Genomic DNA, 21,233 nt, shown 5'->3' with positions numbered 1-21,233 from the left:
GCCCCGCAGGCCCCGCCCCCTGGCGGCCGCCGCGGGTATCGCGCCCGAAGGGGGCGGGGCTGTCCCGGCTGAGCGACAGCGAGGCGGACCAATGGCCGCGCGGGAGCGGAGGACGCGAGAGGAGCGGTGGGTGTGGGACGGGCGGGTGACTGACAGAGGTGTGAGCCAATAGCAGCGCGGGGCAGGGCGGGGGCGGCCAATGGGCGGAGGGGCGGGCCGGGGCGGTGGCGCGGCGGGCCCGCGGCGGGGCCGGGGCGGCGGCGGCAGGAGGAGGAGGAGGAGGAGGAGGAGGATGCGGGCGGGCGGCGGGGCGGCCCCGCGGGCGCTGGCGCTGGCGCTGCTGCTCCGCCGCTGCTGCCTCCTGCTCGGCCCGCTGGGGCTGCGCCCGGCCGCCGCGCAGGACGGTGAGTGCGGGTCGCGGGGGGGGGCACCGGCGCCGAGAGTCCCCGCTGCCACCGGCAGCTCCCGGGGCTTCCCCTTCGCTCGCCGGTTGGGGAGCAAGGCTGCGTGTGGGATGGGGAACGGGACGGTGAGTTCCGGGACGGGCTCCTCGCTGTGTCCCGACCGGGATCGGATCGGGATGGGCTCCCGGGAACGGGTCGCTGCTGTGTCCAGAGCGGAGCGCACCGGGACAGGGTCCTCGCCGTGTGCTTGCCCCGGTGCCGATCCGGGACGAGGTTCCTGCCATCCCTCTGCTCCAGCAGCGATCCGGGACGGAGCCTCCTGTCCGGGTCCCGGCCGGGATGGAGTACATCCATCTCTCCGTTCCGCTCCCGATCCGCGTCCCTGCCGTCCCTCTATCCCGGTACCGGACGGGACGGGGTCCCCTCCATCCCCCGTCTCCAGTACCAGCTCCTCGCTACCTCCATCCCCGCCGCATCCCCCCACTCCCTCTGTCCCCACTCCCGGGGGTCCCGGCTCCATCCCGGGCTCAGGGCTCTTCCCGGGATCCGCTAATCCCCGGGTTAAGAGGATGGCTGGAGCTCCCGGTGCGCCGCCGGGAGAGCCGGGCAGCGGCTCCACCCGGGAATGCCGCGGAGCGGTGGGATTTGCACCCGCGGGGTCCGGGACGACCCTGAGGGAATGTTCGCCCAAACCTCATCCCGAAGTTGATGTTTCCCGGTGCCGCTTGTCCCCAGCTCATCCCAGGGCGAGGAGAGACAAGGACGGGGCATCCAAGGCATCATTCCCAGCGAGGGGAAACTGAGGCACGGGGCCAGGGCGGCATCACCGGGAGCACAATCGCGCTGCGCCCCCCAACTCTGGGATGCGTCCAGTTTTGGGACACGTCCTGCAGAGGTTTCCCAGTGGATCCCAAACCCACTGGTGGGAGCGGGGGAGCTTTCCCCGGGGGGGGGTGGCGGCGTGACGGAGGCGGGAGTGTGCCGGGCTTTTCCCGGAGCATCGCCCTGTTGTGTCTTTCCTGCATCCTGTGAGAAAACAAACAAACGCCTGGCAGGAATGAGCCCAGCGGGGGCCCGGCCGTGACTTCGTCCTCACCCACCGGAAACCCAGTTTCCACATTTTTTGGCAATTCACGGGTTTTTTTTGGGGAGGGGAGAGCAAAGTCCCCCGTGGCTCTGTCTTGGCTATTCCCGGCCCCTCGGGAGCATCTCCGGAGCCGAATTCCCTGGAGTGCCCGCAGCTCTCGGCTTATCTCTGGCATGGCTTATCTCTGGCATTCCCTCCCGGCACGCGCTGGCCACACTCGGGATGTTTTTAACAAGGATTTCCTTTCCCGGATGGTTTTTTTTTTTCCCCCGGACTGGATTCCCCCCAGCTCCTCCCAGCACCCACCAGTGAGGAGATGGAGCTTGGAGGGGTCCATCCAAGACCCCCGACTGGGCTAACTGGGGTCTGGCCGTCCTGGGCAGGGAGGGTTTTCCATGCAGATCCCAACGGTTTTTGAGTTTCCTTGCTGGAAACTCCCCAAAATACCCCGAATTTCTCTCCCCCAGCACAGCAGCCCTTCTGGGAGCCACTGTCCTGGCAGCCCTGGGGTCCCCACTGACCCTCCACCCATCCCAGTCCTGGAGGGTCTGATCCTTCCCAGCTCTGCTCCATCAGCATCCAGGGGGAAAACTGGGGATTTCTCCTGGTCCCACAGGATAAACCCCTCCAGTTTGGCCTCCAGCCCTTCCCGCAGGCTGGGGAGGAGGGAGGGGGCTCTGTGTGTGTGTGTGGGGCTGGCATCTTCCACCTCCGGCTCCCTCCTTTTTCCTCCCTGCAGGATTTTCCCCTTGCCGGCGCTTTGTGCCGTCTCCCAGCGACGGTGAGGGGAGCCAAGGCTGGGCAAACCCCTGCCCACCATCCCCTTTTCTTTCTGGCTGTGCCAGGAGGATGCTTGGCAGGAGCAGCAGCTTTTTGGGGGGTGCGGGGAGAGGGTGGGCGCTGGACCCCCACACGCCCCCAGCCCACACAGAGAGGGGCTGAGAGAAGCTTCCCCTCTTTCCCTACATCCCAACCCTGCCCAGAAAATCGGGCCTGGATCCCAACACCGGGCGCTTTCAGCTGGTTTCCAGGATGTTCCCTCGTGCCTGGGGGCGGTGAGCTCAGAGAAAAGCCCCTTTTGTGGTGGGTCTGGCGTCGCCTTGGGAAGGAGGCGATGGGGATGCAGCTGCCCAAGGTCGTGCTCAAGGTCGAGGCGGGTCCTGGGGGGCTACCCCATGCTGAACAGCCCTGTGGGTGGGGGTATTTTCTCCTTGAATCCCTTTATATCCCCCCCAGTTGGCATTCTCCTGGCCTGGGGGACAGGGTGGAGCTGGAGGTGCTGGGTGGCTGTGGGGGGAAACTGAGGCAGCTTCTTCCCTGGATTCCCTGCTGGGATGAATCTAGGAACCCCTCCCTTCCCCCTCTAAGATGTCTGGAGTTATCTTACGTGATGAGCTGGTTAAAAGGCAGTGCTACTTGCCTTTTTTTTTTTTAAATTTTCAAAATGACATTTACTGCTGAAGGCTTCCCTGAAAATTAATCACTGCTGGTGAACCAATACCCGCCCCAGTGCAGGGGAACAGCTGGAAAATCCACCGAAAAAAAGGGATTTTTCGGACTAGGAAAAACCACCTGAGCCCTTCCTGGTGTCTCCACAGGGAATGGCTGTGGCCACACCCTGCTGGCACCCCAGAGTGGCACCCTGAGCTCCAAGAACTACCCGGGCACGTACCCCAACCACACCGTGTGCCGCTGGCGGCTCCAGGCGCCCCCGGGCACCTCCCTGCTCCTGGCCTTTGGGGATGTGGATCTGGAACCCTCGGAGCGCTGTGCCCACAGCTCCCTGCTGCTCTCAGACCCCCAGGCTGGCACTGCCTACGGTAAGAGGGGGGTCCCATGGGAGGGAAAATGAGGCAGAGCACACCCAGGGATGGGAGTACCTGATTAGGGGGATATCCAAGGAGGAGAATATTTGAGGGTAGGGGTTTATGAGGAAAGGGGTACCTGAGGAGGGGGATATTGCCAAGCTGGAAGGGGAGGGGATGCCCAGTTGGGACCAGATGCAGCCGCTGATGAATTAATTCCGTCGGCCCAGACGCTGCCCAAGCGCTTCCAGGATTTTCCCAGAGAGATTTAATGGTCTTGGAGGGATTTGGCAGCACTGGGAGCATGATGGGTGCTGGGGAAAATGTCTTGAGGGGGTGGGGGGGAAGCGTCACGGGTGGGGTGGGATGGAGGAGCAGCCCTGGGGAGGGGCAGGGGACACGGTGGGAAATACAGGATGGAAAGGAGCCAGCGTGGACCCCCATCTGCTCCCGGGACTGGGAATTCTCCCTGTTCTCCAGGGCTTTCACCTTTTCTGGGCTGGTACCCAGAGGGGTGAGAGCACACAAGGTCCCTGCCCCCATGGGACATGTTTGTCCCCAGAGCCAAGAGACCTCCTGGCCCAGGCTGAGGCGGGAAAGGGGGGACCCCCTGATGATGCTCCTGGGGGGTGGGGGGAGGTGTTGGGGGGCTGGGGGGAGGTGGCCAGGCACCCACAACCCCTTTGGGTGTCCTCACCAGGGCCGTGCCAGTGCGTGACACAGGGCTGGGGTCCCTCTCCCGCAGCCGGCGCCGGCCCTTGAGGAGTCCCAGATGTTTTTCGGGAAGCAGCCGGAGCAGGCGGGGGCCGTGGGCTGCTTCCCGCTGACTCAGCCCCGCTGTCTGGCCCCTGGCCTGATCCTGCCTGGGGACGTGGCAGGGTCCCTGTGGGGGTGGCAGCCTCCAGCCCTGGGGCTCAGCCAAGGGGTCCCGGGGTGTCCCCAGAGTCCGTGCAGATGTGGCAGCCCCGACCCGGGGCAGTGGGAGGGGGAGAAATCTGCCCCTGTCTCATCTGTGACTCATCTGCACATCGTGCAGAGCCCCCTGTCCTGTCACGTCTGTCACCCTGTGACATCCCTGCACATGCATGTCCCGCGTCCCCTGGGCTCTGTGTTCATCCCAGGCAGGGGGAGGGGGCGAGTCAGGTTGGGGGAAACTGAGGCACGGCTCGACCCCACGTCGTGGTGTCACACGGGGACACAGCTCCCTGTCCCCAAGGCAAGGATGGCATCTGCTCAAAGCATCCCTGAGCACCCCGAGAGCCCAGTGATGGACGTGACACAGAGCAGAGCAATGTGTGGGGGGGTGGTGGGATGATGGCAGTCTGGGGATTGGGGCCACCTCTGGCCCCCAGCTGGGAGCAGGGATGTCCCTAAGGAACCCGCCTGCCTGCTAAGCCGAAGTTTTAATCAGGGAGATGGAGATTGCAAATTAATGGGGATTAAATGGGGGCGGGATTTAGGAGGCAGCTCTGGCGGTGCCTGTTAGAGGGGAGATGGGGAGGGAGACACAGCCCCTGTTTCAGAGTCCTGTGGGGTGATGCCACATGTACCAACCCTGGGCAGTGGGGGATGTGGTGGCAGGTCCCCATAAGGGCTGGTGGCCGCTCATGCAATCCCAGGGGACATCTTGGGGTGCCCCCATGGAGCCTGAGACCCAAATGCCTGAGCTCCCCCAGCCCTGGCGAGGGCTGAGCCAGGGGAGGTGAAACCCTGGGGTCTGTGTGCCCTCACCTGTCCCCAGGGAGCCCCAACCCTCTCCATGGCCCCATCCCTGCTGGCAGGGCCCTACTGCAGGAACTCCGTCCCCTCTGCCCCGCTCCTGGTGACAAACTCCAGCTCTGTGACCGTCCTGTTCAACAGCACCAGCCACCGCTCGGGGCGAGGCCTCCTCCTCTCCTATGCCACCTCTCAGCACCCAGGTGAGGAGGGCATCCCCTGGGGGGGCAGAGACACCCCCCAGGATGTGTCTTGGCCCATGGAGGGGGGCACAACCTGTGGTGGAGGGAGCTCCTTGCTGAGCCCTGGGTGTGCTCCCATCTCCCTGAGCTCCCTGAATATCCATGTTCTCCCTGGCTGGGGGCACAGCATGGGAGACACCCAGGTCAGGTGGCATACCCCAATACCAAACAGAGCCACTCTAGATGGTGGCATGGCTGCGGGGACCAAGGGGCCACCTCTCCCCGCCCCTCCAGACATGGGGATGTGGGGGGCAAAACCAAAACATGGAGCAGGATTTGGTTGGGAAAGGCATGGGAATGGGGTGCCCTTGGGCAGAGGTGGGTGGGGGTTGTGGGGTGGGTGGGAGTCCCTCACCCTGGGGTGTCCCTGCCTTGCAGACCTGGTCTCCTGCCTGGTTCGAGGCACCCACTACACCCAGGAGCACATCAGGTGAGTGGTCAGGGGAGGGTGAGTGGCCCTGCTTTGGTGTCCCCCACCCCGGCAGTCCCCAGCAGCCCTGGTTTCATCCCCATCCCTTTCCTGGAGCTCTTGGGGTGCAGCTGGGGTGGGATGGGGAACAGAGAGGGTGTGAAGAGGGGGCAGAGCAAGCCCTGACCCCCTCCTTGCCGTGCATTTCAGCGTGTACTGCCCCGCGGGCTGCAAGGACATCCACGGGGACATCTGGGGCAACCCCAGCCAGGGCTACCGGGACGTAAGTGTGGGACAGCCCCCGGCACGTGTGGCCACTGCCTGGCACCCCCAGCAGCCCCCAGGGGGTGGGCTGTGCCTCGGGGTGCCCTGTGGGGGCTGCCCTGACCCCCTGCCCCCCGCAGACCTCGGTGCTGTGCAAGGCCGCCGTGCACGCCGGGGTGATCGCGGACGAGCTGGGCGGGCAGGTCACGCTGTCCCGGGAGAAGGGGATCACGCTCTACGAGTCTGCCTTTGCCAACGGGCTCCACTCCAAAAGGTGGGTGAGCAGGGGCTGCACCCCACGCCTGGCTGTCACACGGAGCTGCCACCCCTCAGTTTCAAACCCACCCTAGGGTTTGGTCACCAGTCTGATGCTGCCCCTGCTTCCCTCCCCACAGGGGATCCCTCTCCGAGAAGCGGCTCATATTCCACAAAGGTATTTTTTGTCCCATTCCCCCCAAAATTAAGGCACTATTTGGGCTGCCAAGCCCAGTGCCACCCCCATGCCGTGCCTGGTTGGGTGTCCTGAGTTCCTCCTGTCCTCAGCCTGTGACGATGTGCTGGAGGTGGCCGCCTTCAACGCCTCATCCTGGTGGCACGAGGTGGATGAGCTGGGCCAGGTCAGGGCCTGGGTGGCCGAACGGGCAGCACTTGGCACCGCCGGCCACTCCTGGGCAGCCGAACCCAGCGCCGAGACCGCTTGGCTGGAGCTGGACCTGGGCACCCGCAGGAATGTCACAGGTGAGGGGGACAACAGCTGCCCGTGTCCCCGTGCCACCCTGACCGCTGTGGTGACACGGTGCCAGCCCCGCTGATCCCCACAAAACCGCACCCCCACAACTCCCGGGATGCACTGGATCTCCTCATGCCATGGTTTTACTGGGATGCAGAGCAAACCAACCCCCCCCCCCAGGCTGTGCCCTGTCCCCCTTTTTGTCCCTTCCCCCCCCCTTCATCCGCAGCAGTTTCTGGGACGAACAAGTTAATATTATGCTCTTGCATCTGGTGCCAGCGAGCGCCTTTTGTGCTTCGGAGCCTGCCCAGAGCTGGGGCTTTGTGCGCCGGCGGCCGGCCAGGAAAATGGGCACATTGTCCGCCCCGAGGCTGGAGGAGGGAGGAATGCGGGGCTGGCAGCCGGGGCCGGAGGTTATCGGCTGCTGGGACAGAGCGGGAGGAGGGTCCCACACTGGAATCTGCCACCCAAACCCCCTCCCGGGGTCAGAGGGACCTCCCTCTGCTGGGTGATGTCCTGCCCTCCTCGTCCTTTCCCAGCTGGGGTGTGGGTGTCCGAGAGATGGGGGTTATTCCAGCTCTGCCCCGAGCTCTTCCACAGCCCCGCACCCCCTGACTGACCCTCCTGCACCCCCAGGCATCATCACAAAGGGCTCCTCCGAGCAGCACGACTGCTACGTGACGTCCTACCGGGTCTCCTCCAGCCGCGACGGGAAGAACTGGAAACCCTACAGGGGCAGTGCCAGCCAGGAGGACAAGGTGGGCACGGAGGGCACAGCAGAGGGGCTGAGACCCCCTGCCTGTGGATATTCAGCTTGGGCACCTCTTTGCTCTCTCCAGGTCTTCGAAGGAAACGCCGACAGCCACGGGGAGGTCTCCAACGCTTTCATCCCCCCCATCGTCGCCCGCTACGTCCGTGTCACGCCCCAGAGGTGGCACCAGCGCGTGGCCCTCAAGGTGGCCCTGGTGGGCTGTCCCCTGGCGCGGGTCCGCGCGCCCCGGCCCTACGGTGAGCCCTTCCTGAGGATCCCACACCCACCACATCCCAAACATCCCCCCCTGGGACCGCTGCCTCCCCGGTGCTGGTCCCACAGTCACAGTCCCTGCTCTGCCCTGCAGTGCCCAGTGTCCCCAGGGAGGTCCCTGTCCCCACCAGCCGCCCGTCCACCCACACCTCCATCCCCGGCATCGCCCTGGACCCGGAGAAGGCAGGTGGGTGCCATGGGGGGCACAGCGTCATCTTGTGGTGCTCCAGGTGCCACTGGGGCTTCATCCCCCTGTGACAACACGCTGATTTTCTCCTCTGGGGGCCCTGGCTGGGCTCCTGGCACCCCTGGGTGCAGAGGGGTGGGATGGGCTGACGTGCCCTCCCTCCCCAGGCTCCACGCTGCTGGTGATGCTGCTCATTGGTGGCTTCGTGCTCTTCTGCTCCATCCTCCTGCTCCTGGCTTTCCTCTGCCACAGGAAGAGGTGGGTCACATCCTGCCCCTCATTTTTACCATTTTCACCTTCCCAAAATGCGGCAGCTTCGTTCAGCTGCTCGCTCAGTGGGTGTGAGGAGGTGGGTGATGGTGGGCACAGGGTGCCTGGGACCCCTCACCCCATCATGCTTCTCCCCTTGGCAGGAAATCAGCAGCAGAGCTGAACTGTGGGATCACAAAAGGTAAAGGGTCCCCAAGCCCTGCCCAGAACCAGGAGTCCTGTGTGCCACGGGGTGCAGCTGGTTTGACTGGTGCTGCTGAGCCCAGAGCCATCCCCTTCCTGGGGGGACCTGTCCAGGTGACAGCCTGTGACAAACAGGGGTTTCTGCTCCCTGCCCAGGGTACCCCAAGCTGGAGTCGAGCCAGGTGTGCTCCCTGCAGAGCCTGCAGCCCCCCAGCCTGGCCTCCTTCCCCACAGCACCTGCACCAGGAGACCTCAGCCGGACCCATTCCCCAGGTAACGGGGACAGCGGGGTGCAAACAGGTCCCCCAGCACAGAGTCAGGGCTGTGTCTCCCCCACTGCACCCTGGGGACACTCTGGGGTGTCCCTTCCTCCCCTTCCCGCTCTGGTCCAACCCCTCCTGCATCTCAGTCCTGTGCAAAAGGGAGACCCTGCTTGGGCTTATTACTTTAAAATAGTAGTAGTAATGATAATAATAACAACAGAATAATAAAATAATAATAAATAACAATAAATAATAAAAACAAGGATAATAACTGATAACTATGATGATAATAACAGCAATAACTATACTAGTAATAATAATAGGAACAATAAAATAACAATAATAAGGGTAATAAATAACAGCTATAATACTAAATAACAATAACAACAATAACAATAATAAGGGTAATAAATAACAACGATAATAATATTAATAATAATATCTGATGGTGGTAATAATAATAATAATAATAATAATAATAATAATAATACCCTCAGTCACAGCTGTGGGTATTGGAGGGGGGCCAGGTGGCACCAGGAGCCCTTCTCTGTGCCGGGGCAGAGGGATGTGGGGTCCATGGGGTGGGCATCCCGCCCCTGGTTTTGCCACAGCTTTTCCCAGCCCTGGGGGGGTCCAAACGCACCCACTTCTATTCAACCCACCCCACCCACCTATCCCAGCTCCGCAACCCCCCTGACAGCGCAGCCCCGTTTCAGAGTATGCCGAGCCAGACCTGGTGCAGGTGAGCCCCAGCAGCCAGACAGGTCCCTCCACCTTCAAGCCGCTCCTGGACGAGGGCTACACGCTGCCGCTGGTGCTGAGCCACTACGACGTGCCGGGCAAGCACCACGAGTACGCCGAGCCGCTGCCCCCGGAGCCCGAGTACGCCACCCCCTTCAGCGAGCCCGAGCCCCCCGGGCCGCGCCGCAGCCCCTGCGGCATCGCGGGGCCCCCCGGGTGCCCCCCGGTGCGGTACCGGACCCCCGCCCCGCGGCCCGGGGAGGAGCGGACTGGCAGCCCCTGCCCCGAGGGGTCCCGCGGGGACTGTCCCCTCGCACACGTGTATCACGAAGCCTTGTGAGGAGGGGGGAGCACGGTACCGGGAGGGCAGGGGGGTTGTGCGGGGGAGGGAGCTTCCCCGCGGGCCCCGGAGGGCTTTTTTTAAGAATAATCCTATTTAAATATATATATTATATATATTTATATAGATAGATGTATGTATGTGCTCCTCCCGCTGGTGCGGGGTGTCACAGCGATCGTCCTGAATCATCCAGCCGGGTCCGGGGTGTCACAGGGGTGGTGATCGCTCCGGCCTGAGGCGTCACCGCGATGGTTCTTCTGCTCCCACCGGTTCAGGGTGTCACAGGGACCATCCCACCTTCTGCTCCCTCCGGTTCAGGGTGTCACAGGGACCATCCCACCTTCTGCTCCCGCCGGTTCAGGGTGTCACAGGGACCATCCCACCTTCTGCTCCCACCGGTTCAGGGTGTCACAGGGACCATCCCACCTTCTGCTCCCGCCGGTTCAGGTGTCACAGGGACCATCCCACCTTCTGCTCCCGCCGGTTCCAGGGTGTCACAGGGACCATCCCACCTTCTGCTCCCACCGGTTCAGGGTGTCACAGGGACCATCCCACCTTCTGCTCCCGCCGTTTCAGGGTGTCACAGGGACCATCCCACCTTCTGCTCCCGCCGGTTCAGGGTGTTGCAGGGACCATCCCGCTTGTCCGGCGTTTTACAGGGATGGTCCTTCTGCTCCTGCCGGTCTGGGGTGTCACAGCGATCATCCCGCATGCCCGGGCTGTCACAGGAATCATCCTGCCGGTCCGGGATCATTCCGCATCAGCTATTGCTCCAGCGACGGTCCCTCTCCCGCCCCAGGGGGTCCGGGACCATGGCTCTCCCGGTGTCCCATCAGGGATTCGCTCCCATCCCGTTCCCCCCGTGTCTGTCGTTGACCGCGGCCGTGTCGGGGCGCCGGAACAGGCGGTTACCGGCGGGCCCCCCCTCACAAAAATTGTGCTTCCGAAATCTCTTGATGTCGATTCCGCGGGGGCGGCGCGAGGCCCCCCCGTGCCACGCACGGCAGAAGCCCTTTTTAAAGGCGGCGCCTGCGCCCGCCCCGCAGTGCAAGGCGCCGGAACACTACCTAGCTCAGGGCGAGGCACGAGAACGATTGACTACAGCTCTATCCCGTTATCCTTTCTCCATACGTTTCTCCTTTTACCCTCGACATTTGTGCTGCTTTTCACCTAAGAAAAACAAACAAAACAAAGCGCCGTTTCCGCGCTATTTGGCCCCGCCGGCGCTATGCAAATCGCGCGCGGGGCATGCTGGGTACTCCGCCTTCCCCTGAGGGAATTGGGGGGGGGGGGGTCCCCTTGGCGGGAGCCCCTTTGGCGCGCGCACGAGGCGGACGCGCCCCCCATTGGCGGAGGCGAGCGCGCGCGCACGAGGCGGACGCGCCCCCGATTGGCGGAGGCGTGCCCCCCCCCGGAAGCGGAAGCGCCGCCCCGGTGTCGGCGGAGCGGGCGGGCGCGGCGGGGCCTCGGAGCGGCCGCGGGTCATGGGGAGGTACGGGGGGGACACCGGGCGGGGCTCACGGAGCCTCCGGGGGGGCTCCGCACGGCTGCGAGTGCGGGCAGAGAGAGCCCCGGGGCGGGCGCGCTGCGCGGTGTCGGTGTCGGTGCCGGTGTCGCTCGGTGACCTTCGCGCTGCCCCCGCGGTGCGCTCGGCACGGGGAGGGGGGTTCGGTTCATCCCTGGAGGGGTGGTGAGTGCTGAGAGCTGGGGGGGTTCAGCCTGGAGGAGAGAAAGCTCCAGGGAGAACTTAGAGCCGCTTCCAGTGCCTAAAGGGGCTCCAGGAGAGCTGGAGAGGGACTGGGGACAAGGGATGGAGGGACAGGACACAGGGAATGGCTTCCCACTGCCAGAGGGCAGGGATAGACTGGATATGAGGAAGAAATCCTTCCCTGAGAGGGTGGGCAGGCCCTGGCACAGGTTGCCCAGAGAAGCTGTGGCTGCCCCATCCCTGGAAGTGTCCAAGGCCAGGTTGGAGCAACCTGGGACAGTGGAAGGTGTCCCTGCCCATGGCAGGGGGTGGGACTGGCTGATCTTTAACATCCCTTCCAGCCCAAACCGTTCCATGATTGTGTGATTGTATTTAGGTATTCGGTGAAAATCATTGTGATTGGTGGAAATGAGAACCCATTGAGCCCTCCAGGGAATGTGCTGTTTGGCATTAATGTGGATTTTAGTTGCAGCTCTAACCTCGTACTGCCCCAGAGCTGAACCAGTCCCAGAGTTGTCACTGCCCCCAAACCTCCTCCTGCCCTGGAGGGAGCTGCTGCTGTGGGGCCTGGGCTCACCTGCACATCAGCAGGCACCACGATGCTCCATTTCCTGCCAGGAGGAGGAGGAATTTGGCCATATATTTCTTCAGCATCCCGTGGGATGCTCCTCCACTGTGTGACCTGTCAGAGAGACCTTTGGCCCTGCAGTGAGGGCAGACTGTGAAACTCCTTCCTCTCAGCATCTTCTAAAGGATGGGTGATACCAAAAAAAAATATCTGGTGTTCCTGTAGGATTGGGAGTTGTGTGGAAGAGGAGGAGGCCAGAGTAGGTCCCGCTGGCTGGTGACACCCTGGGAAGTCTGGGGGCCATGGCCTCTGCACCCTCTGGGCCCACAGCAGTTGCTGATGTAATTAAAGATCTAGACACTCAGATAGCTGTAAGTAAAACGGGGCTGGCATGTGGGATTTGCCCTGGGAACCCGCTCATTCCCGGGGGTTTTGTGCCCAGGGATCTCGGCAGCGCCCGGAGGGTGCGGAGAGATCCCAGAATAAACCAGCAAAACCACTCTGTGCTTCTCCCCGAGGGCTCTGGGGCTTTCTGCCCCAGGGTTTGGGCCCTCCCTGCCCTGCATGGTGGGCAGGAATTCCTGCTGGGTGGATTTGGGGAGTGAGGAGTGGGGTGAGCAGCCTGGGATCGGCCCCAGCTAAAACCCAGACTGGAGGTCCCTCCTGGTCCCTCGGCCAGAGGGGCAGCTGAGGGGGGTTCAGGGTGTGAGTGCCGTGGTTTTCCATCGTTAATCCAGCTAAAAATGAGCTGGAGACTTGCTGAGGGCACTGCAGGAGCTGTCTGGGATATAAATCCCAGGTGCATGAGTGTGCCTTGGAGTGAAGCACTAAAGCAGCTGCCCCTGAGTGTCCCCGTGTGCTTTCTGGTGTGGGTTCAACTAATATCCAGACTAACCAGGCTGGCTCTGATGAGCGGGAAATGTCTGTTCAGGGGGCAGACACTGAGTGTGAACGTCCTGTGAAGCTGGTTAAACAAACTCTTCTTTTGTAAGTTCAGCCTCAGCTGCTGCTTTTCACCCACCTCTGTCCCCTCCACGAGGGGTTTTGCCACCAAACCCTTCCCTGAGCTCTCCTTCCCTGTGACAGGCCCGTCCCTGCTGGTTGTGGCAGTGGGAGGGGCAGGCTCTGGATGAGTTTGCTGTCGTGGAGCAGTGAGGACAGAGCAAAACTTCACCCAGCCTGGGCTTTAGAGCCTCCCAGCCATGGAACAGAGGAGGGGCTGGTCAGTGTGTGACCAACAACCTGAGGGGGTGGGTGGGTCAGTGCTGCTGTCACTGGCCTGTGCTTCTGGGAAACTTCATTTTCCACACACCAGGGAAGGTTTTCTTGTCTGCTTAAACATCACTTCTCCCTTCTTGCTGTGTCCAGAGACTCCTGGTCTTCCATAAACTCCAGTTTTCTCAGGACAAAGACCTGTCCACCCCACTGAACTCCCTCCCTGCCTCTAACCCTGGCTCTCCTTTCCTTCCCCAGTTGATTGGTTTGGGTCCCCACAACCCCAAGAAGAAGCAGGACCTGGACAAGCTTTATGACCTGAAATCTAAAGCCCAGCAGATTATGAACCAGTTTGGCCCTTCTACCTTGATCAACCTCTCCAACTTCTCCTCCATCAAGCCAGAGCCAGCCAGCACCCCCCCCCAGAGCTCCATGGCCAACAGCACCACCGTGGCCAAGATGCCTGGAACACCCAGTGGAGGGGGCAGGCTCAGCCCTGAGAGCAACCAGGTAATTCCATCCCTGACTCCAGGACAACAGGGATGATGCTCAGCCCTGCCCCTGGCTCCCTTCTCCCTCCTTAAATCACCAGCAAATACTTTGTGTCTGTTGAAGTATCAGTCACTGAGTGAGCAGAGCTTCCTCCTGGAGTTCTTCCAGCTGCTTCCAGGCTGGTGGAATGGATGCTGTGGGTTTTGCAGTCTCAGGAAAATGTATATTGGGGGGAAATTCTTTTTTAAATGGGGTTTAGATGGGAGGAATTTGGGAGGAAATGGGTGGCAAGGCACAGGTTGTCCAGAGAAGCTGTGGCTGCCCCTGGATCCCTGGAAGTGTCTGAGGCCAGGTTGGACAGGGCTTGGAGCAACCTGGGCTGGTGGAAGGTGTCCCTGCCCATGGCATAGGATGGAATAAGGTGGATTTAAGGTCTCTTCCAACCTATGGAGGCTTTGATGTGCTTAAAACGAGCTGCTGCCCTGGGATTGCTCCCTGATGGCTTCTCTGGGGCTCTCAGGAATTGCACCAGCACAAACACAGGCACAGCAGCGAGGGAACCAGGAAAGGCAGGAATCTCCCACCTGTGCCTGGATCACCTGAGCAGGCTGACAACTTCCATCCAGATCTTTTAAGACTCAGCATCCTGTTGGCCAAGCCCAGTGTGGTTTCTGCTCCCTGCCACCTTTGGCTGCTGCCCTGGGATAACCCAGCACTCCCCTATCTCTGTTTTCCATGAGCAGCACTAAAGCTGATAAGCACTAGAGCCATGGAAATGCTTCCCTCATGCCCTGAGCACAGCTTTAATCACTGATATGTTGCTTACCCTTCTTGTCTTCCTCTTAAGACTTGTAGTTTTGCCTTTCCCCCTCCCCTTGCCAGCAGCATTTTGGTGCCAGTTTAGTGCTGGGGACATTTATCCTGGCTGCTGCATTCCCCTTTCTGCCCAGAGCAACCCCTGCTGCTCCAAAATGACTCCTTAACACCTGATATTCCTTATCCCTGCCATTCCTGAGCTGATAGACTGTGTCAACAGCGTGACTCGGGCCCTGGGGGCACGGGGGAGGGGGGTGTTTGTGGCTGTGCTGCTGTTTTCCTGGAGCAGGGCAGTAAATCCTTCCTCTTCTGCCACACCCTCAGGTTTTAACCAAGAAGAAACTGCAGGACCTGGTGCGAGAGGTGGATCCCAACGAGCAGCTGGATGAAGATGTGGAGGAGGTGGGTGACAACCCACGGCAGGGGCTGCACAAAGAGCTCCTCTGGGTGTTTTCACAGGCATTGTCACAATTCATTTGACACCTCTGTGTTCTCCTGCAGCCTTTCTGTGTCCCCAGTGCCAAAACGGCTGTGTTGCAAAAAGCTGTGAGATAACAGTCCTGGGGGAAATACAGTTTGGGGCACCAGGATATAAAAAAGATATAAAACCATAACAGAGGGACATAGAAGAGGGACACAGAGGTGGTGAAGGGTCAGGAGGGGCCATGTGAGGAGTGGCTGAGGGCACTTGGTGGGCAGCTCTGATCGCTGCTCTGGGAGGAGCAGGGACAGCCCCCAGGGAATGGCTGGAGCTGTGTCAGGGCAGGCTCAGGTTGGATCTCAGGGAAAGGTTCTTCCCCCACAGGCTGGTTGGGCACTGAACAGGCTCCCCAGGGCAGTGGGCACAGCCCCAAGGCTGCCAGAGCTGCAGGAGGGTTTGGACAACACTCATGGACAGGGTGGGAGTGTTGGGGTGTCTGCAGGGCCAGGGCTCGGATTCCACAATCCCTGTGGGTCCCTTCCAGCTTCTAAACACCAACTTCCGAGGGCTCGTTTTCATCCTTCCCACATGATTTGAGCTGACCAGGCTGGCTGTGGCCCCTGTTCCCCACAGATGCTGCTGCAGATCGCTGATGACTTCATCGAGAGCGTGGTCACCGCCGCCTGCCAGCTCGCGCGGCACCGCAAGTCCAACACCCTGGAGGTCAAGGACGTCCAGTTGCACCTCGGTGAGTGAGTTTTACAGGTATTTTTTCCCCTCAGCTGAGACCCAGGGGCACTTCCTGAGGTCAGGCTGTGGTGCTGGGCTGGATAAAGCAGGGCTGCCCGTGGCAGGGGGTTGGAGATGGGTGAGCTCCAAGGTCCCTGCCAACCCAAAGCCTTCTGTGATTCCAGAGCGCCAGTGGAACATGTGGATCCCGGGCTTTGGGTCCGAAGAAATCAGGCCCTACAAAAAAGCCTGCACTACAGAAGCTCATAAACAGGTAAAGGAGCCCTCAGAACGCTGGGAATCATATGGCTGATAGGGGGAAGGTGGTGAAATTGCGGCCTCCTCCAAGTGGTTTGGGCTTGAAATGACTCCCAGAGCCTCCTGGCCTGTTAGTGCAGAGAGGGTTGAGGTTGCTGTGGCTCCTCTGCAGTGCTGGCTGTGCCCTAAGAGCACAATTCTGAGGGGCAGCCCAGCTTGGGAGGGTTAAAACCAGCTGGGAGCTGCACACAGGCACTTCTCAGCTGCCCCTGGCAGATCTGTCTCTGTCTCTGTGCACAGGGACTGAAAACACCCCTAATTTTGCTTTAAACTGAATTAATCCATTGCTTTTGAAGTGCACAGTCAGAGCCAGGATGGAGCTGCCCTGTAGAGCTGGAGGATTCCTGGGTGATGCTGCAGCTCCCACTGGGCACAGAGAGGGGGCTTGAGATGGGGTTTGATCCCAGTGCCCCGGGGTGCTGAGTGGAGCAGCACAGACACTTCCCTCTCCTCTGGCTCCAGCCTGGGACCCCGTCAGGATTCCAGCAGACCTGACAGACCTGTGTGGGAGCAGGTCAGGCAGCGTCCCCGGAGCACCCGGGATGCCTCGTTCCTGCAGGGCCACGGCTGGTTTGGGCAGTCACCTGCTCTGAGCTGCTCAGCTTCCCACATTTTTCCCTTTCCTTGTTGCAGAGGATGGCACTGATCCGCAAAACCACCAAGAAATAGCCCCTGGGCAGAGCTGGGAGACGCCGCCAGTGCAGTTTGGGATATTTTGCCTCTCCGCTGAAGCCTCCACGATGTCACCCGTGGGATGTTTTTTCTTTTAATGCTTTACAGAGAAGCATCTATTTTTTATTAATGGTGCAGCAATATCTTGACTCTACGAGGAGATCTGCCAAAAACACTCTCTGCCCCTTTCCTCGTTCCTCCTCAGAGCGCGACGCATCTCAAGGAGAGACTTTTTATTTGTGACTTGAAAGTGGTTTCTCGTACAAGTGATTGATTACCCAAGGGACAGAGAGTTTGGTCGTGTGTGGGACAGTATTAGAAGCATCTGTAGAGGTTTTTGTTTCCTCCTTCCTGCCCCCTTCCTGCTCCAGTACTTTGTAATGTCAGTGTTTATATAAATACTTGGCGTTTGTTTTACATGAATAAAGAAATTATTAATCTAAGCTCCTGGCACAGGCTCGTGCTCTTCAGGCAGCGCTGCAGAGGTGCGGCAGCTGAAGCAACGGGAGCTCCCAAATCCCTGCAGCCACAATCCTGGAGCCCTCCTGTCTCTGCAGCCGCAGTCCAGGGCACGTTGGCCACTGGAATATGCAGAGGACGAGCGTGCCTCAGGGTCCTTGCAACGTTCATTTTATTTTATTGCTACATTATTTCCCTGTCCTTTCTCAAACCGCTGCCTTAACCACCGAATCTTACATACTGAGCCTAAACTGTTACAATTAAACTGTTTAACAACTCTCACAGTTAATTACAAGGCTCACAGAGAGCACTCCCCCGATGTGGAGCAGGGGACACATCCCAGTGTGTCTCAGCCCCTCGTGTCCCCGATCTCTAGCACGAGCACCTCTTCCTCTTCTCCTCCTTGTCCGGCAGCCGAGCTGCGGGCGGCGCGGGCAGGGGCACGCTGCTCTTCACGCCGTCCCACGCCTCGCTGGCCGCCAGCCTGCCCGTCTGCAGCGCCTGGTAGATGGCCACGGTCAGCATCCGGAACGCCAGGGCCACGTTGGAGGCGTCCTTGGCCGAGGTCTCCACGTACTGCGCGCCCAGCGAGGCCGCCATCCTCTCGGCCTCCCTGCGGCCCACGCGGCGCTGCCCGGCCAGGTCGCTCTTGTGCCCCACCAGCAGGAAGACGATGCCGAAGGGCTGCACCGCCTCGGTCACCTCGCGGTGCCAGCGCCGCGCGCTCTCGAAGGACGCGCGGTTGGTGAGGTCGAAGAGCAGCATCCCCCCGGCTGAGTTGCGGTAGTAGGAGCGAGTCACGGACCTTGGAGGGGGGGAAGGAGATGGGGAAAAGGGGTGAGCAGCCCCGCTGGAGTCTCTTGTGCCACCTCGGGCAGCATCTCCCCTGCCTGCAGAGCTGCCCCTGCCCGAAGCGGCGGGAGAGGGCGGATAATCGGCCCTTTGGCTGCATTGGTGAGGGCTCTGGGGGTGGATCTGTCCCTGCTCGGCCACCAAAGCCCGTCTGTCCCCCGCAACCACAGTCCCCAGGGCTCCCCCATCCCTGTAGCCATGGTCCTGGGGCTCTCCTGTCCCTGCAGCCACGGTCCTGGAGCTCCCCCAGCCCTGCAGCCATGACCCAGCGCTCTCACATTCCTGCAGGCATGGTCCTGGAGCTCTCTCAGCCCCTGCAGCCATGGTCCTGGAGCTTTCCCATCCCTGCAGCCACATCTCCCGAGTTCCCTTGTCCCCAGCAGCCACTCAGCCAGCACTGGCAGCCCCACAGTGAGGTGTGAAGGCTCCTGGCAGCTGAACTGGAAACCACTTTGGAAAACCACTTTGCCCAGCTCCCAGTGGGCTCCCAGCTTCTTCTCCAGCCCCTCTGCAGCTGTGGGACAGAGGAGTGCTTGGAGCAGGGCCCACACCCCTTTAGAGCTGGAGCAAGTGCTCCTTTCCCTTGGCTTTGGCTGGATCTTCACACATGGGGCTCCCCCACCAAAGGGACCAGCAGGAACAACAGTCCCATCCAGGACCTCCCTGGGGTTGGGATCACATCATCCCACCCCCAATCCGGTGGGGGACACCCATTTCCCCCACCCCCGGACCCACCTGAACCTCTCCTGCCCGGCCGTGTCCCAGAACTGCAGCTTCACCTTCAGCCCCGGCTCCAGCTCCACGAACTGGACGTAGAAATCCACCCCCACCGTCTGGTTGACGGCATCCAGGAAGGTGCCCTCGGTGTAGCGCCGGAGCAGGGAGGATTTGCCCACCGTGGAGTCCCCCAGCATGATCACCCGGAACTGGTACTGCCACCGCGGCTCCATCGGTGCCTCTGCCGGTGCCGGGCCCCGCCGCCCCCGCGCCGGGTGCGTGTCCGGGCAGGCAGGGAGCTCCTCCACCCAGGAGGCGTTCCCAGAGCCAGGGGTGCTGGTTTGGAACCCCTTCGCTCCCTTTATTTTGGCTCCATCCAGCTGGATGTGGTTTCAGGTCCCATTTTCCCAGGGGTGGCCCCTTTGGAACCCCTTCACTCCCTTTATTTTGGCTCCATCCAGCTGGAACCACTCAGGGGTTCCTGCTTCCATTTTCCCAGTGACAGGAGGCTCCAAAAGTGACACAGACCTGGGGAGGGGGGGCTGTAACCCCACCAGCACCCCACCTTCCAGTCAGAGCATCCCCCGTGCCGTGGGTTGAGCGCTGTGTCCCTGCCCGGCATCCAGCATAGCCTTTATTCAGCGTGGAAAACCCTCAGGTTTATTAAAAACACTCCCACAGCAGAGCATCATTTTTTCAGAGCCCCCAGATTAAGATTTGAAATAAACCCAAGCCTGGGTGGAGAGAAAAACATCCCCCTGGCTGGAGGGTCCCGGGTGGAGGGTCCCATGTCCCCCCATCCCCATCAGCACTGGCAGCGCTCCTGGGGCTCCCCCCGTGCCGGGGGCCGGCGGCGACTCTGGCTGGGGATGAGCCTGATGCCATCACAGCCCCGGTGAGGAGCGAGGACCCCCCGTGCCAGGGCCTCCTGGATGGCCCCCGCCAACATCTGGAAGGCCAAGTCCACGTTGAGGTTGCTGCGTGCCGAGGTCTCCACGAAGGCCATGCCCAGGCTGGCGGCGAGGTGCCCGGCCTCCTCTGCCGACACGGCTCTCTCGGCCTCCAGGTCGCACTTGTGCCCCACCAGGACGAAGGCGGGGGGGTCCCCGCCCCCCGCGGCCTCGCGGTGCCACTCGGGGACGCGCTCGAAGGACGCGCGGTCGGTGAGGTCGAACACCAGCAGCACCCCCGCCGCGCTCCGGTAGAAGGACCTGGTGATGGACCTGGGCACGCCCAGGGGGCGTTTCCGGGGGGGCACTGGGGCAGCCCCCGCGTTCACATCCCCGGGATGGGGCTGAGGGGGTTTTAGGTTGCCGGTTGGGAGTTGAGGAGTGGGAAAGGAGACCTGCCCGGGCCGTTTACACCCTGCTTTTCTGTTCAGCATCCCCTTCCCAGTCCAGATGCCTGTGTGGTTTTCAGGGGCTCTGGGGTCCCTCCATCCCCCCCACAGCCCGGGGCGCAGTGGGGAAGGGGCAGCACCCCCAGACCAACCCTGGGGCCCCAGAAAGGCTCACAGGGACGCGGAGAGCATGGAACCTCCAGTCCAGTCAGGCTCTCCAGTCCCTTGTGAGCCTCTTTCACGCTCCCAGGAGCTCCTGATGCAATCAGGAGAGAAAGCACCCGGCCCCAGCCCACCAGCAGTCCCGGAGCAGCATCCCAGGATCTCCCCCAGCCCTGCTCCCTTGGCTGCCTCCCAACAACCGGCTCTGGAGTCGCTGCAAGCTCAGCACAAGGCTTCACTGTCCCCTAAAGCGTCGCTGTCCCAGCGGGGCATCACTGCCTGTCCCCGCACGCCCGCGGGGGATTTACACCCACCCCAGGGTGCGGGGGATGCTGAGCTGGGTCTGTGGTCCCTCCTGGGGGCTCTGTCCCCATCCCCAGCTCACCTGAAGCGCTCCTGGCCGGCCGTGTCCCAGAGCTGCAGCTTGGCCCTGCCCGCGGGGGGCACCGGGACGGTCCTGCTGTAGAACTCGACGCCCACTGTGGGGCCTGGGGTGGTCGCGCCCCCGGGACCTCCCCCCGGCCCCTCGGCGAAGCAGCGCAGCAGCGAGGACTTGCCCACGGCCGCGTCCCCCAGCACGATGACGCGGAACTGGAAGTGTCCCCCGGCGTCGGGGTCCTGGGGGGGACCTGTCACCGTCCCCATGACCGGCCGGATCCCGACTCTGCTGTGCTGGCGGTGACACGGACAGGTCTCCACCCTTGTCCCCACCCCACCTGGGGACGGGGACGGCTCTGGCCACACAGTCACCCGGGCAAACAAACAAACCGGCCCCGGGAGGAGGGAGAAGCTTCTCTGTCCTCATCCTCCTGCCCCCGGGGTGTTGTTTGGCCTCATCCTCCTGCCCCCGGGGTGTTTGTCGTTGTCACATGCCAGGTCTGTCCTGTTACCCGGCTTAGGTGACAAAGGGACAGCCAGGCTGGGAGTGCACAGACACACTGCTGTCCCCACTGAGATCCCGGGAGGGACAGGTTCCATAGGGAAGGGGTTCTGGAGTCCCTGCAGGGAAAAGGTGCTCTTGTCAAATAACCAGGTCACCCCGGGGGACTCTGCCATGGCCCAAACATCCAGGGACAGGGAATGGCAACTCCCAGGCTGTT

At 61.8% G+C, this 21,233-nt stretch overlaps 4 protein-coding genes, 1 long non-coding RNA gene and 1 other non-coding gene across 9 annotated transcripts; 2 read left to right on the top strand and 4 right to left on the bottom strand.

Moving 5' to 3' along the window:
- The first annotated feature begins 275 nt into the window (after positions 1-275).
- On the top strand, positions 276-9,665 carry LOC126645582 (discoidin, CUB and LCCL domain-containing protein 1-like). Of its 3 annotated transcripts, XM_050326191.1 has the most exons (15): positions 276-404; positions 3,090-3,311; positions 5,078-5,215; positions 5,633-5,684; positions 5,874-5,946; positions 6,068-6,201; positions 6,323-6,360; positions 6,471-6,665; positions 7,294-7,415; positions 7,497-7,665; positions 7,776-7,868; positions 8,036-8,126; positions 8,282-8,319; positions 8,478-8,594; positions 9,301-9,665. In XM_050326191.1, exons 1-15 carry the CDS (start codon positions 293-295, stop codon positions 9,663-9,665), a joined length of 1,959 nt encoding a protein of 652 aa, XP_050182148.1. In that variant the 5' UTR covers positions 276-292. The 3 variants fall into 3 exon arrangements, with proteins under 3 accessions (XP_050182148.1, XP_050182149.1, XP_050182150.1); XM_050326192.1 differs by lacking the exon at positions 5,633-5,684 and having other exon boundaries at positions 5,038-5,215; XM_050326193.1 differs by lacking the exon at positions 276-404 and having other exon boundaries at positions 3,097-3,311; positions 5,038-5,215.
- LOC126645616 (uncharacterized) lies at positions 8,757-10,886 on the bottom strand. The gene is made up of 2 exons (XR_007630139.1): positions 10,178-10,886; positions 8,757-10,091 (listed from the first exon to the last, which is right to left on the bottom strand). It is a non-coding gene; the product is annotated as an uncharacterized LOC126645616 (long non-coding RNA).
- On the bottom strand, positions 10,554-10,683 carry LOC126645821 (U11 spliceosomal RNA). The gene has a single exon (XR_007630166.1). It is a non-coding gene; the product is annotated as a U11 spliceosomal RNA (small nuclear RNA).
- Positions 10,887-11,083: 197 nt separating the features above from the next.
- On the top strand, positions 11,084-17,047 carry TAF12 (TATA-box binding protein associated factor 12). Of its 2 annotated transcripts, none has more exons than XM_050326242.1 (6): positions 11,084-11,157; positions 13,415-13,666; positions 14,789-14,866; positions 15,519-15,633; positions 15,800-15,888; positions 16,566-17,047. In XM_050326242.1, the coding sequence occupies exons 2-6, from the start codon at positions 13,499-13,501 to the stop codon at positions 16,599-16,601; spliced, it is 486 nt and encodes a 161-aa protein (XP_050182199.1). In that variant the 5' UTR covers positions 11,084-11,157; positions 13,415-13,498; the 3' UTR covers positions 16,602-17,047. The 2 variants fall into 2 exon arrangements, with proteins under 2 accessions (XP_050182199.1, XP_050182198.1); XM_050326241.1 differs by lacking the exon at positions 11,084-11,157 and adding an exon at positions 12,117-12,312.
- Positions 17,048-17,435: 388 nt separating this feature from the next.
- Positions 17,436-18,865, bottom strand: LOC126645609 (ras-related protein Rab-39B-like). Its single transcript, XM_050326243.1, has 2 exons — positions 18,651-18,865; positions 17,436-17,868 (listed from the first exon to the last, which is right to left on the bottom strand). The coding sequence occupies exons 1-2, from the start codon at positions 18,863-18,865 to the stop codon at positions 17,436-17,438; spliced, it is 648 nt and encodes a 215-aa protein (XP_050182200.1).
- A 572-nt stretch (positions 18,866-19,437) lies between these two features.
- Positions 19,438-20,778, bottom strand: LOC126645554 (ras-related protein Rab-42-like). Its single transcript, XM_050326093.1, has 2 exons — positions 20,519-20,778; positions 19,438-19,855 (listed from the first exon to the last, which is right to left on the bottom strand). Exons 1-2 carry the CDS (start codon positions 20,776-20,778, stop codon positions 19,438-19,440), a joined length of 678 nt encoding a protein of 225 aa, XP_050182050.1.
- Positions 20,779-21,233: the final 455 nt, after the last annotated feature.

Source organism: Myiozetetes cayanensis, unplaced genomic scaffold, assembly GCF_022539395.1.
Source record: "Myiozetetes cayanensis isolate MyiCay16 unplaced genomic scaffold, myiCay2020 scf31, whole genome shotgun sequence".
NCBI classification, from domain to species: domain Eukaryota; kingdom Metazoa; phylum Chordata; class Aves; order Passeriformes; family Tyrannidae; genus Myiozetetes; species Myiozetetes cayanensis.
Note: the sequence above shows the minus strand (reverse complement) of the source record. Positions and strands in the feature narration are given on the sequence as shown.